The sequence below is a fragment of the Manacus vitellinus genome, unplaced genomic scaffold (assembly GCF_001715985.3).
Source record: "Manacus vitellinus isolate BGI_N305 unplaced genomic scaffold, ASM171598v3 scaffold_14_pilon, whole genome shotgun sequence".
In the NCBI taxonomy this organism is placed as follows: Eukaryota; Metazoa; Chordata; class Aves; order Passeriformes; family Pipridae; genus Manacus; species Manacus vitellinus.
This window is the reverse complement of record NW_021939063.1, coordinates 5060809-5078373: the sequence shown is the minus strand read 5'-3', so window position 1 is coordinate 5078373 and position 17565 is coordinate 5060809. Positions and strand designations below refer to the sequence as shown.

At 46.6% G+C, this 17565-nt stretch overlaps 1 protein-coding gene across 2 annotated transcripts in view; it reads right to left on the bottom strand.

Annotated features, from left to right (window-relative positions):
• FRMD4B (FERM domain containing 4B) overlaps positions 1-17565 on the bottom strand; it is an 81004-nt gene continuing 63439 nt past the window's right edge. For both annotated transcript variants that reach the window (XM_008925692.3, XM_029958370.1), the window contains exons 12-23: positions 13971-14047; positions 13366-13504; positions 12734-12875; positions 12475-12608; positions 12267-12386; positions 10780-11008; positions 7546-7602; positions 5935-6082; positions 5361-5486; positions 3889-4694; positions 3194-3326; positions 1-1605 (exon numbers count right to left, since the gene is read on the bottom strand). In XM_008925692.3, coding sequence (XP_008923940.1) covers positions 1485-1605; positions 3194-3326; positions 3889-4694; positions 5361-5486; positions 5935-6082; positions 7546-7602; positions 10780-11008; positions 12267-12386; positions 12475-12608; positions 12734-12875; positions 13366-13504; positions 13971-14047 — 2232 coding nt within the window. In that variant the 3' untranslated portion in view covers positions 1-1484. The remainder of the gene's footprint in view (positions 1606-3193; positions 3327-3888; positions 4695-5360; positions 5487-5934; positions 6083-7545; positions 7603-10779; positions 11009-12266; positions 12387-12474; positions 12609-12733; positions 12876-13365; positions 13505-13970; positions 14048-17565) is intronic.

Genomic DNA, 17565 nt, shown 5'->3' with positions numbered 1-17565 from the left:
GAAATAAGTTATTTTTTATTTTGTTTTGTTCGTTTAATTCCAAATCGCGACTCTAATAATACAAACGACTAAGTACCAGCTTAACAAGTGTGTCCTCCTGTATATATTACATGCTCTGGAATATTGGTAAAAAAACGTCAAAAAAGTTTATCAGAAAGTTTTCTATTCACAATATGAACAAGGAGTAACTAATCCTTTGTATAAAAGAACAAAAGAGCACCATTTCTGGAATCCTGAAGCACAGTACAGCTGAGAAACGGGAGAGATTTTACCGTTTGCAGACGAGTCATTGGGAATCTCGCAGGATAACCCATGCCAATTTGTTCCTACAGGTGGATGATGTGAGGTAGGTTTATCCCTCTTCAATCAAGACTGCAGTCACGTTTTTTTTTTCCCCCTACACAAATGGTTTTGTGAAAATGCTGTTCTGTCACTTAGTGACTTCGCAACGCACCTGGCAGTTCAGATGGCTGGCGGTACAAATCCTAATGCCCCTCGTTTTAAGGCACCCACTTGGCTGTTTGTGTTTGCATCCACCTTCAAATACTGGCCATTACTACCAAACTGTTCCCTGTGTGATCACTGGAGCTCCCCACCGTGGATCCTCAATCCACTGTGACAGAGTAACACGGAATTGTCACCCGATGAACAGGGGTCACCATGCAGCCACTGTGAAAATTTGCCTAGTTCTCCACACAGTTGTACCATGGAAAGGTCATTAAATGTGTCGTTATTAATGATGCTTTATCATAGAAAAGAGAGTTCAAAGTTTACTGCTTCTGTTTCCAAAATCCACAATCGCCTACAGTTTTACACGACATATTGTGTCAGCAAGTTTTCTTTCCAGAACTTGCTTGTGGTGCTAACAAACACTCTTAACAACACCTCAAAAATTGGATAAACTCAATCAAACCTCCATAACAAAAAAAACCCCAGCCTTCCTTCAACTCATGTTCCAATACTGATTCAGTCACCCTTTGCCTCACTCACACACACAGTATCTATCCTTCATAAGCCTATGAAAGTCCTTCCAGGTCATCATAAGCCATGGCAGAATAAATTTTCATTTTCTTCTTCTTCTTTCAGACACCAGAATTGTGCTCCTAGAATTCCTGGTTTTTCCATTACAGTCTTCTTTTCACATTTTTTTTTTTTCCTCTGAGGTTTGCCTTCCACATCTTTCAATCTTCCCAAAAAGTGCTTGCTAAATATAAATACTTCAACCAAGTGCTGCATCTAGTCACAGATGAACTGTGGCTTGCCCTGGCTCGTGTGGGCCATCCGGATTCACAAAGAAACGCCATTCACGGTAAGACTTCTGTCAGTTTGCTACAGTCCCTCTTAATGCTGATTTTAATCTTTCCCAGCAAAAACAGCCTGCTTCCTCTTTTTGTTCAGTTTGGGAGTTCCACCCGAGATCCGCCTCGGAGTCACAGCGTTTTGTGCAAGGCACGCGGGGGCAGGAATGTGGGGCCGCGGGTGGGCTACACCAGCGTCCCGGGCTTGGAGTCCTCGTGCCAGAACAACCTCTGCTCACTGCTGGGCAAGTCTCCTTCCAACCGATCCTCGTCGTCAGCACCCAGCTGGCTGGGCTCCGTGTACGTTCTGTAAGACAGACACAGCACCAGGGATCAGTTGAGGGTCTTCCCCGGCCCCCCAAATTCATGCACCTCCCTTGGGCTCAAAGCAACGTTGGTTATTGTGAGTTCACCTCGCTGTAATTTGGGTCCAAACACCAACCCGGTTTTTTGCCGTAATTAGTAAAATTTGCATGCAACAGGTACCTCAGCTGATCAACACTGTCACAGAATCACGGAGTGGCTTGGGTTGGAAGGGACCTTAAAGATCATCTTGTTCCAACCCCCTGCCCTGGGCAGGGACACCTTCCACTAGAGCAGGTTCCCAGCTCCATCCAGCCTGGCCTTGAGCACTGTCAAGACCATTGAACATACTGATTGTTTGTTTGCCATGATCACATTAAAGCAGAAAATAAAACAGATGAACAGTCAGACAAGTGGTTCAGAATATTGAAAATTAATAGCTAATAAACCTAATTTAGATCAAGCTGCCAGTATAAGTCAAATTTTCAAACCCCAATTATAGGAAATTAAGAAATTAGTAGGAACTGTATTTTTAAACACTGTTGCTGTAGATATTTTAAATCACTGCAATAAAACAGCCCATAGCATTTCACTCAGGAAAAAAAAAAAGGGATCTAGCAGCAGCTTTTACATATTCTCTTACACTTTCATTTATTTTAAAACAAACAAAATTAAAAATTCAGTATTTTCACACAAGTCTGTCTGGCAGCCAGTACAAACTGCAACCCACAAAGCAGGAGGCACACGTGGGGGTGGGGTACTTACTATGACTGGTTGCACTTTGCATAAGTGTAATTAAATGTGATGGCATTTGTGGGGGCAGAGTCACTCCCCAGGGCAGGAGCTCTCTGTCCTCACTGCCAACAGACAGCCTACTACAGTGGGGAGGGAAATATGAAAATGCCAAGTCGAAACAGCGAGAGAGTTGCAGGAATTCCTGCAAGGCCCGAGCAGACCCTGGGCTCCCTGCAGCCCTTGGGAAAGCCCTCACGAGCAGGGGGGCTCTGCAAGCAGCAGCAGGTTCCCCCAGCTCCTGGGTCCAGCTCTGCCAAGGGAGATGCACTTGGCAGAGGTGGAATTGCCTTTGAATGCAAGCACTAAGATGTGAGGCTGCAGAGAGCTGCTTCCTCTCCTTGTTTTTCCAAAAGTTCATCAGCATAAGCACTACAGCTTCAGAAACCCAGCAGGACTGTGTGCTGCCAAACTGCTGATGGGGTGCAGGAGAGACCCCCCCCAACACAAGGAGTGAGAGGGACTGGGCTCAGTGGGTGCTCTGCCCATAACATTGCTCAGAGCATCACAGTCACCAGGGAGTGTGAGATCTGTGATGGTCCAGCACCAGCCAGATGAAAAGGCTGTGCAACCAATGAGTTCATCCTTCACTATGACTGCTCCCTCCTTCCTTGAGAGTCAGTGGTACAGTTAGTGATGGTACAGCTGATCTACTCCACAGAGAAAACCTGCTCTCAAGATGCCAGTTTTACAAGTACTCTTCATCCTGGCTCTTTGAAATAAAGCTGATTTTCTCAGAAGTTTTAAGAGCCTGTGAAATGCAGGAGGAAGGGCAGAAAACCTAGATATACTCTACTCACCTGCTCTGCAAAGGAAGGTTGCCATAAACATTCCCATAACAGCTGGCATAAGAGGAATGAGACAACGTATCATAGTCTGAAAGTCCCAGTGCAACCGGGTTTCTCCAGTTCCCAGCAGTGTTTGCAGAAGATGCTGTAAGTTAAAAAAATAATTACAACAAATTAGATGTTTCTCCAGCTAAATCAGTTGAGACAAACAAGACAATTCTCATCAGTGATCTCTATGGGTTTTTGCAGGACACTCATGCAGACAATGCAAACACAAAACAGGGAGGAAAGTACAGATGGTGTCCTGAAGCCAGGGAATCTCTTTAGAAAGACTTTCTGGCCCATTCTGTGGTGTCCATTGGACTGTGTTTTGGAAGCCATCACAGCCACTGCATTTAAATGGCATGAAGTTTTGCACATTGCTTCTAGTTGGTAAACACACCTCTTTGAAACACATTTGGCTCTTTGTACCTCTCTGGATTACTGAGCTTACAAAGAGCAAAAGGCAGTTTTTACCCTTAGGAGAAGGCATCAAGACTTTCTTCCCAAGAACGGAACAAGATCTTACTCGGTTCCTCATCCACCTTTCAAGACAGAGCTCTAGCCTGGCTTTAACTCTGACTTCATTTAGGCAGCGAAGTGAGGCAGAACTGAATGCACAGCAGGGACTTACAAAAACACTCAGCACAGATGAATTCAGACATTACCTGAAGAGAACGATGACACCCGACTGCTCGGAGAGCACGGCGTCTGCAGACCAGCAAAGCCCAAACTCCTCTGAGATCCTCTGTCAGACTCAAAGCCTGCCTGCAGGCTGTGACCCTGCTCCTTCTGGCTGGAGGCACGTTGGTACCAACCACGGAGATGCTCTGCTACTAAGGCCTTGTGAATGTTTTTGGTTATGTGCTCCGTTTTGGCAACCTGCTTCCTGGGAAGCCGTAGGGTTGCGTAGGGGTTGTGTGGTACTCTGTCCACTTCGTCCTCGTGGTAAGCCCTGAATTCCCTGTAACGGTCGTATCCGTAGTGTGCCGACGAGCGGTAGGAGGGATTGACGCTGTACTGCCCCTCCGTGTCACTCTCATACACATACCCTCCGTTGTAATAGACGTCGGGCTCGGTGTACGGGGAATATCCAGAAATATAGTAATTAGAGGAAGGCTGCTCCTGATTTTTGTGGTAGACACCATTGCGGACATCCTTATGGGCGAGGTTTGGCATACTCCCTGAATTTGCGGCGGAAATATTATGTTTCTTTGACCGTCTTCGACCCCTGGTCCTGTTGTCGAGTGTCTGAGTAGTGTAATACGGGTTGGGAGTGGGTGTCACGCAGTAATACTCTGCACTTGACTGGCTAGTGTAGGATGATCCGTCGTCGAGGATCTCTGTGCTGCTGCTTCGCTGGGACTTGGAGAGGGTGAAGGCTGACTTTTCAGCGGGAGTCTCGGAGAGCAGGTGGGTTTGGGATTCCAGACTTCCGCTGCGCTGCCGGCAGTGGTGTGGGGAAACATCTGGCCTGAAACAACACAGATGTTGGTCGGCAAAAGGCAGCCACACAACCATACACACAGAGCTGGAGAGAGCATGCATGGACATGTCAGCTGCCTCCCGATCCAAGCACAGTGTGAACCCAGCCTTATCTTTCCTCATAGAATATCTGCACCGCAAGAAACTCAGTTTGGCTGAGTTTTTTTATTTGCTGCAACACTAGGAGATCTCTCACATAATAATCTGTCACAGTGAGCAAGGTTAATCTGTCACAGGGGTACACACAGCGAAGGTCACAAACACACATTTAGTAATGATTTACAGGAGGGCTCCCTCAGTTTTTAAGCAGGTAAAGCCTACACAAGTAACGAGATAGGAGGAGAACATGGAGAGGTGGGATTCCTGTGGCTCCATCTCCCAAAGCTGCATTACCCCAAACAAACCAACCCTGGGCTCTTGATAACACTGGAAGATTCATAGCATGCCTCCTTCCCCAGCGTGGATTCTCAGCTGTCTAATAACACCCGTGAGGTCACGTTGCAGCTCTCTTCCCACAGTAATGGCACTTTGAGAGCCTGACCCTATACAGCAGGGAAAGCTGTATGGCAAAGGACCCTTCACCCTGTTAACACCATTCGCTTTTATTTTTCTGCTGCCCAAGACGGACACGGCACTCAAAGCAAAGGTCCCTTACTGTAAGTGGCTGCTGCTGTAGGCATTTCGTGTGAGCACAGGGGTTGTGGGCATGCTCCTCCCCCCGTGGGGCTGGGGCGGCCGGTCCAGTGTCCGGTAAGGGCTGCTGTGGGTCGAGAGCACGTCCCTGTAACAGGAGACAACCCCGTTCAGGTTAAACACAAGTTGTACCACGCTGAGTATGAGCTCCAAAGTCTCGGAGATAAAAAAAAAAAAGAAAGGCAGAGCAAACAGGGAAGGGCATAACTGGATGTGCTTCCCTGTGTAAGGAACAAAGTTGTTAAAAAGGAAGAAAAAATTCAACCCCTTCTTGGTCCTCACGGGATGGCTGAAAGGAAAAGCTGCTGCCAAAGGGCAGAAGCATGAAGGAGAAGGGACAGAGCAGGCAACAGAGAAGCAAAGGAATCGAGTTTGAAAATGAAGCATATCACAGCTAAATGGTTACATATGGCTATAATTTGACTTTGGAACTTCCCAGGAAGGAGTGTTCTGCAGTGGTAGGGGCTGGGCAGGGGCAGGATGGAGCTCACGCCAGCAGGTTCTCCACATGCACTGCAGCAGCAAGATGTGCCTACCTGGAGTGTCTGGTTTCCAAGAGCTGCTCGTTTATGGATGACTTTCTGAGATGAATTCTCTCCACCCCAAGGGACTTTGGTGGAGGAAGTCTTGGAGAAAGCTGCGCAGAGCTGGGTCTCTGTGCTGCCACAGGAAGCGATTCACTGACTGTTGGAAAGGAATATGTATTTTGTTAGCAAAATCCTTGGTGGTTTTGCCCTGTATACAAATCCATGGCCCCTAAGGAGAAGTACTTTGCACTCCAGAGACAAGGGCAGAAGCTGTGGGTCTAGAAAGGCTCTCCTGCCTGCACTGAGCTCTCTTGCACATGGACAGGACATCGTGGAGGCTCCTACAGATCTCAGCACCACCGACTGCTACGGAGATTACACCCAGCTTGGGGCTGTGCCAGATCACAAAACGGAACTTCCTTGGAAAAACTCTGTTTGCAGAGCAATCCTTTCAAGGGCCAAGCAGGGAAGCTTAGCCTCTGCAAAGACCAGTTCCCGTCCCTCACCTTCCAACTCTTACTTGAAAATGACATTTTAAGAATTAGTTTTGAAATAAAACCTAAAAGGGACTGACTTCAAAAGTGACTGAATGAACAAAGACAACTGACAGACAAGTTTGGCTGAAGGCAACTGGGAAGATGCTGGTTTGATCCTTGTTCTCACTTTGCTTAGGGCACAACTCAGGTCCTGACAGAGCCAACAGGAAACTCCAACTAATACATATAAATGCAGGTCGAGCATCACAGAGAACATGTTCACAAGCCTGGCTCTACTTCTACTTGTACAAGCAGGAATCAGGTGTAACTCCATTTTAAAGCACCAGATGGGTTGTACCAGTGTAAAACTGGGACAAAGTGGGATCAGAATCAGGGCCCAACTGAAAAGTGAGTAATAATTTAGATAATGTTTGTCCCCAAATGATGATTAGCCAGTTTAAGGGAGAGGCAAGCCAAGATCTTTCCACCTGGTGGAACAGGGCGTGAGTATATGTCTGTGGGTGTGTGTGTGAAATGAGTAAGCTGAGCAAACACCAACCCAAGCAAGATGCAAGCTCACTAGGGAACAGATAAATGTAAACAGTGTTAATATCTGTGACTATTCTACTTTTATGTAAGTTTTATAGTAGCTGTGAGGACAGAAGGGCTGTCCCTCCAAGCTTCTAAAGTCCTTCACCTCTTATCCAGCTCTGGCCAGGTCCTAGGGATCTAGTATTTGACATCCACAGTGCCCTCGGCTTGCAGGTTGGTCATGTTAAAACCAACTTCCTTCTCTAAAGATGACTCAGATCAGCTTACAGAGCAGAAACTTTCAAGAACTAACCCATTAAGAGAAAAGACATTCCTGATAAGCTATTATTCCTCTGCTACAAAGTAATTTATCAATAAAAGCCACCAATATCACAGAATCATAGAATGACTCATGTTGGAAGGGACCTTAAAGATCATCTAGTTCCAAACCCCTGACACAGGCAGGGACACTTCCACCTAGACCAGGTCACTCAAAACCCTATCTAACCTGGCCTTGAACACTTCCAGGGATGGGAAATGCTAAAGGACATTAAGTCAAAGGAATGACTCTGAATGGACACACTCCATAGGAAGAAAAGGATAAACATCATACCATCGTCATAGGTGGTTGTGTCAGACAGGGAGCTGCTCTCAGATGGAATTATATCATCTGTGAATGAAAACAAACACTTTAAGCATAGGAGGCCCAACACCAACTTCAAAATATCCTAATACAGTTTATTTTCTACAGTTTCAGAGCCAGCTACTATCTGTAATGCTGCACTCCATATGCTTTAGCCCCACAGCCTGAAGACAGTCCTGCTTCATGTCATCCCCTCGTGTCTCTGCTGCAGCTCAGCAAGCGACCCAGGCAACTATCAAAGGAGATTTTTTTTTCATCTGCAGCAGGAATCAGGCCAAGATTTACAAGGGTGTTTTCCACCCAACTTCCAACAGATCTCACAGGGTGTTTTGGAGATCAGGAACCTACACAGACATGTAGATCTTGGCTGTTAGCATCTAATCTCCTCCAGGTACACCTGAAACCCCACCAGGTAGGTACAAAAAGGCTTTTGAAATTTGGCATTTGTTTTTGAATGTTTCATCAGCAGATTCTGTTTCAATTAAATTAATACCAATCCAGAATAATTCCACTGATTTCCACCAAGTTATTGCAAATTCCAGCAACACAGAAAGCAGGAACTGTTGCATGGACATACAAATTTTTCCTTTCTTTTACATTTTATTATTTATTCAAAGCACTTTACAAGGCACCTGCCTGTCCTCTCACCTTGATACTGCACCTCAGTGAGAAACAGCCTGTCCTTGCTAAGGTTTGGAGCAGACCAGCAGCAGCAGAGAAATTAGGCTGCACTAGAGATAATTAACCCATAGAAGAATCTGTTGCTAGGCTGTTTCTGGCAAGATTCAGCACTGGTGGGATGAACTTCCATGCATGAGAGAAAGGAAGCAACAAAAGATGACAGTGGCATGCAGTCTATGACACCTGGCTCTCCCAACAGCCATCAGGAGCCCAGGCAATGTAAGCTGCTTCCCTGCTGTCACAATTTGCTGCGAGGAAAGGTCTGGTTACAAGAATTTGGTAAAGAGAGCAGCTGTTCAAGAACAGCAAAAATCAGGGCTGGCCCCTGCCCTGGAGGGACTTGTCAGACCACCGAGGATGGGCTGCAGCTCTCTCTGCAACCTGACACTGGGAAAAAGCTTCAGGGGAGCTGATTCATGTGGATTTGACCATGGGGCGGTAAAGATGGAACTGGGCCCAGTGCAGGGAGGGAAGAAAACCTGCCCAGGAAAAAAAAAAAAGCTAAAGCCTAAAGCTACACTGCTGGTTTCAGGTGGGGTCTGCAGTGCTGACATATTCAGATATGCTGACATATCTGAGTTTAAGTCCCAAATCCGTGCAATTCCCTGCAAAAGGGGAAGAAACTCTGGGCTACAGAGGAAGTGAAGGAAAAGAGAAAGTGGAACATGGGGAGCAGTCCAGTATTTTCTTCACCTCCTATCCCTTGGGGCTGGGAGGAAAAGAGCTACTGTTTGATTCAATAAATCAATGGTACTATGTAACACATTATTTCCAACGAGTCATCCCCCAAACTCACAGACACAAGTGACTCATCACTGCTCAGCCTTCTGAAAGCTGTACCTTGAGCCTGAGAGTACCGCTGGTGATGGTGACAAGTTCACACACAAAATCAATTATTGAAGCAGACAACAGCTCTGCTTCAGGTAAACAAATACACAGTGCAAGAGCCTGGAACTGGAAGGGATGCAGCTGCTTATTGCTGGTTAAGTATTCACTGTCTTGCAGTCCCTAACTCCTGGGAGACCCTCCGAGACACAGAATCTGGTCCCTTTTGGCTGTGTCCACCTTCTCAGGGAGCAAACAAGGATGTCATGTACTAAATGATGGCATAAATGCATAAGGACCAACTCCCAAGTCGCTTGTTTGCACAACAGGACAGAAAGCTGCCAGCAAAAACAGCAGTAACCTGGATGGATACTGCCTCACTGGGCTCTCGCTGCTCACTGCCCTTCCTGCTCGTTGCCACACACCACATGTCGCAGGTAATACAGGACCTTTCACAATCAGCATCCACACTGGTGAGCAAGAGACTGGAAAAACAGATGTTTCCTTCCTCTCTGTCAATCAGGAACTAGCTGGGCCACATTAAATAGAGATCATCAGCCTTTCAGAGTAAGCACCTTGTGATGATGGGACAGCCCAGTGCTGCCACGGTGTGTGATGGGTAAGGATCCAAACTAAGCCCTCAACAAGAATGGGACATGGCAAAGGGTTCCCCAACAGACATCTGGCACAGGAGAAGGGTCTCTTCCAGGTAAAACACACACTGGGAAAAGGTCATGTCTCAAGGGCCAGTAAGAGGGTACCAACATAAACAGCAGAAAAACCTTGCATTTTCTTTCCCACCCTGTAATTCCCAGGAAAAATCTCACTGACCTCACAAAACAGCATTTCCTCTCAGACAAGGGGGGATGAAATAAATCAATTAAACATTAGCAATTATCCCTATATATTTTCCATGAATGGAAGAAGTAATACATGACCTAAAATTGTTAATAACTATATAGACTAGAAGAGTCACAATATCCCCGAGTTTCTACTACTCCCAAAATCCTTCAATTGGCTTGGATACTAGCAGGTTTCCACACATTATCCTATGAAGCAGAAAGAACCTTACCTCCCTTAGGAAAATCACATTTTCAGAATGGAGGAGCCAAGGGTATCTGCTTTCACCATGCTCATCACTGGCAAATGGATTTAGTAAAAAAATCTGTTTGCTACTATTTACATTCATCAACTCCTGAACTTCACTTATGTCTTCCAGGAAATCAGGAATCTCGAATCAAGAAACAATGTCTTTGATCCTTATTTCCTGGATCCTGCAGAAAAATTTGCCCGCTCTATTTTTGCTCAAACTGGAGTGTTGTGGGAGGGAAGGGGGAGAGATTTTGCACGTGGCAGCTCAGACGAGCAGCTGCACTCAATACACCAGGAATTCAGGCACTAGAAAAGCTTCGTCCAAGCTGTTCCTGCCAGCCTTTTCGTGTACAGCACCTTCAGTCCATACCTGGTGCTTGAACTTGTCTGCACTTGTTCCTAAAACTGTGGCTTGCTCTGCCCCCAGCCTACAGCAGTGCACTGAGCGTATCAGATGCAGCAATTGCATCTTTTATTTTCTTATCTAACTGCCTTGGAGAAGATAAAAACCATATAGAGAAGATGTAAACAAAGCTTCTAAGTAAGCCAAATTATTTCCCCCCCCCCTCCTGTTTTCATCAGAACACGGGGAATTCTCCTGCTTACCTGGTAGAGCAAGAGTTGATTTCTGGGTTGGTTTTTTGCCACACTTGATTCTATATTCATTTATGGAATTTTCTATCTCTTGCAGCTTTTTTACAGCATCAGCATACTCTTGCTTTCTTTTCTTCTTCACATTTTTGCAGAGGTCTGGCTCACTGGCAAGTTTCTTTGCAGCTTCCACCAGCTTCTGGTGTATGATAAAATTGCTCTCCAAGTCCTGCAAAGTAGGATCCTGCAAATTTGTGACATGAGTTACTTCCTCATACTCCAGGTAGAAATTATCAATGAAGGTTATTAAACAGAACATCTATTTTTGTGGTAATAAAGTGAAATCTTGAGCACAAAATACAGAAACACCAAAGTTTATACACAAGAAAAATCTCAGCATATGAAACTCTTAGATCTTATTTCTATGACTAGTGTAAGATTATGAGATCTCTTGGGCAAGATCCAAAGTTCTCAAGCCTGGATGACATAACACGGACACTTAAATTCAAGTTTAGGCTGCTAAACCTCCTGCTACGAGACCAACCCTGAAAACATCTGTTCAAAATCTCTCTCCACTTTGGAGAAAATAAAAATGGAAATTTGTATCACCATACCTACGTAACAGGGAGTTGGAGGCTTTAATTAATTGTTTGTAAACTGCTTTGAGAAGCTCAGATGAAAGGCACTGCAGAAGCGCTAAGCAACACGTTATTAAATCTGGTCAGCAGGATTTTGGTTTAATAGCATTTAAGCAGTCACATAAAATCACTTTGCTGCAGACATGGAACACACCAGCCCTGCCAGCCAGGGCAGCAAGTTTCTGGTGAAAGACAGATGCCAAGTGCCCCACACCTACTTACTGCTTGGATGATACAGCTTGTTAACAAATCTCACAAGGGATGAGGGAGAATGATGTGCATCCAGAAACTGTAAATATCTGAATTACCATATCGCCCGAGTCAGTCTCTGCCAGCAAAGTTCATTTCAGCTTCTTGAGCAACACACAGAGGTTTTACTTAGGTGGAACCTGCATTAAGCTAGAGATAAAACTCCTCCTCCTGTCACCTGTCACACAGCTATGCTCACAAACAGATGATTTTGCAAGGGGGACAGTGCACACCCCTGCCACCTTCTGGGTTCAAACACAATCCCAACACAGCGCAAGTCAATGTTCCAGAAAAGCTCAGAGCCATGGGCTGCCAAATTGCATTATGCACCTGCTCTCCTCTAATTAGCAGCAAAATGTCCATTAAAATTCATGCAGCATGGACAAATCAGAGGTTCAGGTTGGGAGAACTTAAGGCCTTTTCAAACAGCCAATTTCCTGGTCATTTCAAAGGCAAAAGAAGGGCAGTACCCATCTAAATTTCCCTCTCTATGCAAGTGACTGTCCCAGCTGCCTCCTCTTAAACACCCAGGGAAGAGCTGGATTATTTACAAGTGGCTTTGGTCACTGGTCTGGCCACCCCACCCGTGCTGTGAAAACAAAGTGCCGCTCTCACCTCTTCACTTGGCAGCAGGTTGTCATCCAGCTTGAAGGCTGTGCCAACACGTCTTCTGACCTGGGGAGGTTCCTCTCCAGCACTCAGAGGATACTCCTTGGGCATCTTGCCCGTCAGCTCCTGGGGAACAGAGAGGGTCCAGGTAAAGTCCAGCGGGAGAGAAGGGCTCCCACCCACCCGACCCCAGCGTAAGGTGCGGTTCTCTCACCGCCTCTCGCAGGCAGATTTTCTTCAGCTCCTCAACTTTCTGAAGCAGTTTTTCCTGAAGGAGTTTCTCTTTCCTCTTTAGTTCCATAATTTTCTCCTTCTTTTGTTCTTCACTGACCTCTGAATCTTGAGAGCCTAAAAAACACACTCTGTATAGGAGGATTTCCAGGTAAAAGACATTTTTATCACCTGCTAGTCTCCCTTTTAATATGCACAAGCCCCATTGTACTTGGCTACCTCACATTTGCACACAGTATTACCTGAGGAGATCAAACTGCCATTGCTGGCCATGATAAGCTGGTTCTTGGCCTCCAATGTCACCAGCTTTGAAACTTTTGGTGTTCCCATCTCTGTCAGGTCCATGGCGATATCATCCAAACTTCTGGCTGAAGGAATTTTTGCCTGAAGGAGTTAAAAAAAAAAAAAATCCAGCCTCATTGAGTTACCTCTAATTAACTTCAGAACATGGGATCATACAAGATGACGTTTCAAACCTCATCTACCGCAAAATTAAGGGCTAAAGAAACAGCATCAGTCCTGCCATCCCTCTCTCCTCTGCCCCAAAACCTGAACCAATCTCCCAGCTCAAAAATCTCTTTGCTATTTGCACAGTGTTCAAAACAAACACAGGAAGGAGACAAAAGAAAAAGCAGATTAAACACCCAGACGTGGGAATTCCCTCTTCTGTAATTATACTTCCACAGCCCTTAATTGCAGGAGGCTAAAATGGATCGAATAGCAATACTGTCACTAATAGACTGCTCAAAGAGCTGACAAAAACAATTTGTAGTTTTTCTCTGGAGAGTAGTTCATTTGTGGAAAAACATACACCAAAGTATATACAGGAAAGGTGTTGAAACTCATGTCCTCAGTAAAATGCCTTATAACTTACTTTGCTTTGCTTTCTGTCCAAGTAAAACTGGTGTTGACTGATTGCCATCACCCAGATGGACTTGATCAGGGAAGTGTTTGCATACCAGGTCTGCACTACCAGTCCACTCTGACCAAAGGTCCTTCTCGACACCGAAATTCTGAGGAGGTGAAAACAAATCCAATTTCATGACAGGTCTTTAAAGTCCCAAATGCCTCTCTCTTAACTGGGCAAGACTCAGCCTTTGGAGATGCAAAAACTCAGATTTCCTCCTCCCCATCTCCCAGTGCTGCCGTGATTTTGGCCACGACAAACAGTCCTTCCTCTGCTCCACAAACTCCCCCAGTGGACACCACAGGCAGTCTGAGAGGACACCCAGAGCTGTAACACATCAACAGTCTCTCCAGCTTGCTCGTTAGGACCGTGACCTTCCCTCTGCAACATCCCAGCACTGCTCTTTACCCACAGCCCGGATGCAGCCCCTGCCAAATGCCGGGTCAGGATCAGTCCTAAAGCCCAAAGTAAACTCAGAGACACCTCCCAGCCCATTCACCAACACCAGATGATGAATCCCCACTCTGGGTAAAGATTCATCCTGCTGGGAGAACTGCCTCCTCCAGCCTTACCTGCGGGGATCGTGTACTTCCACAGCAAACTTCTTCTCACGGAAATAGAGATTTTCCAGCTGTTTCCATTGAAATAGCTAGGAGAATTGGGAGAGAGAAGCAGAACACCATCAATAAAAAATCACCAGACTTCTCTCCCCAAGGTGATATAATCTCAGCAAATTACAATTCCTGTGTATCCTCTATGGCATGGACTGAGCAATAACAACATCCATTAAAAGAAGCACATAAATATAAATATGAAGGATGTCCCTCCAGTAATTTCACACTCTTACAGACAATGCATTGCAAATTGGGGATTCTGCCAGTGACAACACCCGTTTCCACCAGTACCACATTTAATTTCACTCCTAGAAGTTCCCAGAAGTCTTATGAGGGCAGATCAAGTCCTTTTGTCTCTGATCAAAACCGAAAATCTCTTTACAAAGTAATTGCACAGACACCTATGGTCCTTCAGTCAGAACATCCCAAGGGAATAGCAGCAGCTTGGGAAAACCAAGACCTTGCTCTTCTGAAGACAGTGTGTGAGAGATCCAGAGTGACATTCTGGAGCAGGAGTATACCATGTACAGAGAGAGAGCGGCCACAGGAGGAAGCCACCCCCCAGCACACACATTTGTTAGAAAATTACATATTTCCTGCAAAGTACCAGCTGGGAGAAGAGATCAAAGGCAGTCAGGGCTTGGCAGCTGCACCCGTGGGATCAGAATTTCATATGAATCTGCTCTCCCTTTGCACCAGCACCAGCCACCCTCTAGGGATGATCCATCAGGGGCTGCATCTTTTCAGCCCAGCCTTGGCCAAGCTGTTCCCTGGCCCCTCAGTGCAGGTCTGGGCAGCACCACCTCCTGCCCCTCTCCAGCAGTGCCAGGGTGCCTGGGCAGACACAGGGTCTGTGTGGGTGTCCCCAGGGATGTCCCCTGAGGACGATGGGGTGCACAGGTGCAGCAGCACACTATAGTTTACATCCAGCTGCTTTCCAGAGCTACAGCCCACAAGGAGGTACCGGAGGTACTTCCATCCAGACTGGGCAGGCAGGGACAACATCCAGTTACAAATCAGCCTCCAACACCAGCAATCCAGAAGAGGCACCCAGACCCTCACAGTGACTCCCCCCTTCCTCACTGGAGTTTTTCCAAAGCCTCCAAGGGTGCAGCCACCACACCAGAAAGCCCCAGGACACACAACATTACTGCTGACCTCTGCCAAAACCTGACTTGCTATGCTCCCTCCCACTACAGAAGCACTTCAAGTTTTGTAAAAAATGTGTTCCACTGTGCTGCATCTGAAACATCCTTAACACAATGAAGCATAACCCAGTGCATGTGCTTGGGGGGAAAAGTGGCTCTTTCAGCAGCCTTTCCCTCTGTTCAATGGAAGGTTTCCTTTCTAGGACTACAACTGAGTACTGAAACATGCTATAGGAAAAGTGAAGCAAGTGGAAATGCAATTTACTTAAATTAATAAATCAGGTTCCAGAGGATCGTGGAAGTTTTACTCTGCTGCTTAAGTAAGTTCGTCTTACAGCCCCTCTGCCCAATCACGCTGCTCTCGGAAGTGCCTCTTTACAATTTGGCACCAGACTTTTAAACAAATACATTTTAAAAGATACAAAAGGAAACAGCCCAAGCATTATGTCAGGACATTGAGCAACAGTGCCCGTGGGTGCTCCAGCAGGGAGGGATCCCAGCACGGCCCCGGTTGCTCCCCCCATCCCACACTCACCTCCCTGCAGGACTGATCCTGGATTCCCGGCCCCCCCGGGCAGTATCAGGGGCAACATGAGCAGAGCAGAGCTGAGGTGCCCGTGCAGTCTCTGTGTCCCTCTCGTGCTGCTCCGCTTTGGCGGCTTCACCTCCCACTGCTGACACACTCCTGACATCACCAGCTCCGCTGCAACGCCTCCCACACACCCTTTTCCCCGATAAAGGGAAAACCCAAGAGGAGGGAACAGAGGCGGCTTCTACCGAGGGGCTGCACCCCTCCGAGCACCCTGAGCCCTTGTGGGGGCCGAGGTGGGAGCGAGGCAGTGCGGGGGGCTGCCATGGGGTCTGCACGGTGCCGTGTCCCAGCCCCGCTGCCCTTGACTCACACCCCAGAGGCAACAGGTTCGACCAGAAGCATCATCGCGGCGTTCCCGGCCGATCCCGGCGCCCGCTCCCACGCCCGTAAAAGCGATGGGCGTGCTTCAAACATGACCTCTGGAAAAAAAACGCCTCTTATCGTCGCGGGTGATGACTCCTCGTCCCCTTTATCACTTCCTTTGGGTTTTTCCCCTCCGGATGCGCTCGACATTCCCGAGGGCTGCGGGAAAAGGGGCCACCTGTCCAAAGGGCAGCAGGGCGTGATGAGGGTCGCGTTTTGCAGGGCAAAATGGAGCAGCCCCACCACCTGGAGCAGCCTCCTGCCCAGACAGAGAGACATGCCAGCACTCCAAGGGTCCGGGGGGACCCTTCCATGAGCCTGTGCAAATCCAACATCACGATCATCTGCGGTGCTGAGAAGGAAAAAAACCCCAATCCTTTGCATTTTTAAGAAAACCTGCATGGAATTGCCTCAGGATGTGGGTAGAGCTTTGCCCCACTTCCTCCCCACCCTGTGAGATCCATCCCAGTCCAAAAGGAGCTGACAGGCGCCCCAAGCATTTGCAGCTGGGTACATTCAGCACAAAGACATCTGCCTTCCTGCCCAAAGACTGGGATAACTCCAGCTCCCCCCTCTGCTGCTCCTCAGCAGGAGAGATGGGGGAGCAGTATTTGTAATTCTGCACCCAGGACACATTTTTGCTTTTATGGACTGAAAAGTGCCCTGTCCTCAAACTATCCCACTTAAGAACAATATAAGCTCCTTAGCAATCAGCTCCTCTGACAAACCTTCCTAAGTCAGGTCCTTCAAAAAAAAGGCTGATGACTAAATGAGCAGCTCCAGAACAAGTTGTGAGCTAATAATATTTATACAGATGCACTTAAAAATAATCTTGAATTAAAGTGTTACAAGTTTCTGCCTAACATGCCTGGATTCATGAAGACAAGAAAAAAAAAATGGCCTCAATACAAAGGGGAAAAAAAAGTAATTAACTTCTTCCCCTAAATTTTTCTAATTTGTGGTCAAAAGGCAACACTTGGGAAACTGTCACTGCACTAGAGATATCCTGCTCCCTTCAAATACTCCCTAACCCTGTACAGACATGTTCCTAAATAATTCCTAATTTCAATCTTACCTAAACTGCATGCATATTTAAAGACAAAAGAGTTGTAAAAAAAAAAAATAAAATCTGGAAATCTGGAACTGGTTTTTGAGGGCTGGAAGAACAATTAGGAATAATTAAAATGTTTTTGTGGAAGTTTTGCAATGTATGTTCCTTTTAACCAGGTGATTAAGTCCACCTGAGCTAATTAATGTTTTCTTAATAGCCTTCCCATCCATGTAGGTTGTCAGATTCTTAAAAGCTCCCGAAAATTCCCACTGAGCATCACAGGGGTTGCCTGTCTGACTCTTTGGGAAGAATTTGGTCCGGCCATGGTTGGTTTTCTGGGTCTTCTTGGAAAAAGCGGAGGTGCAGCTCTGATCACAGCTCATTACTCAGGCACCTCTG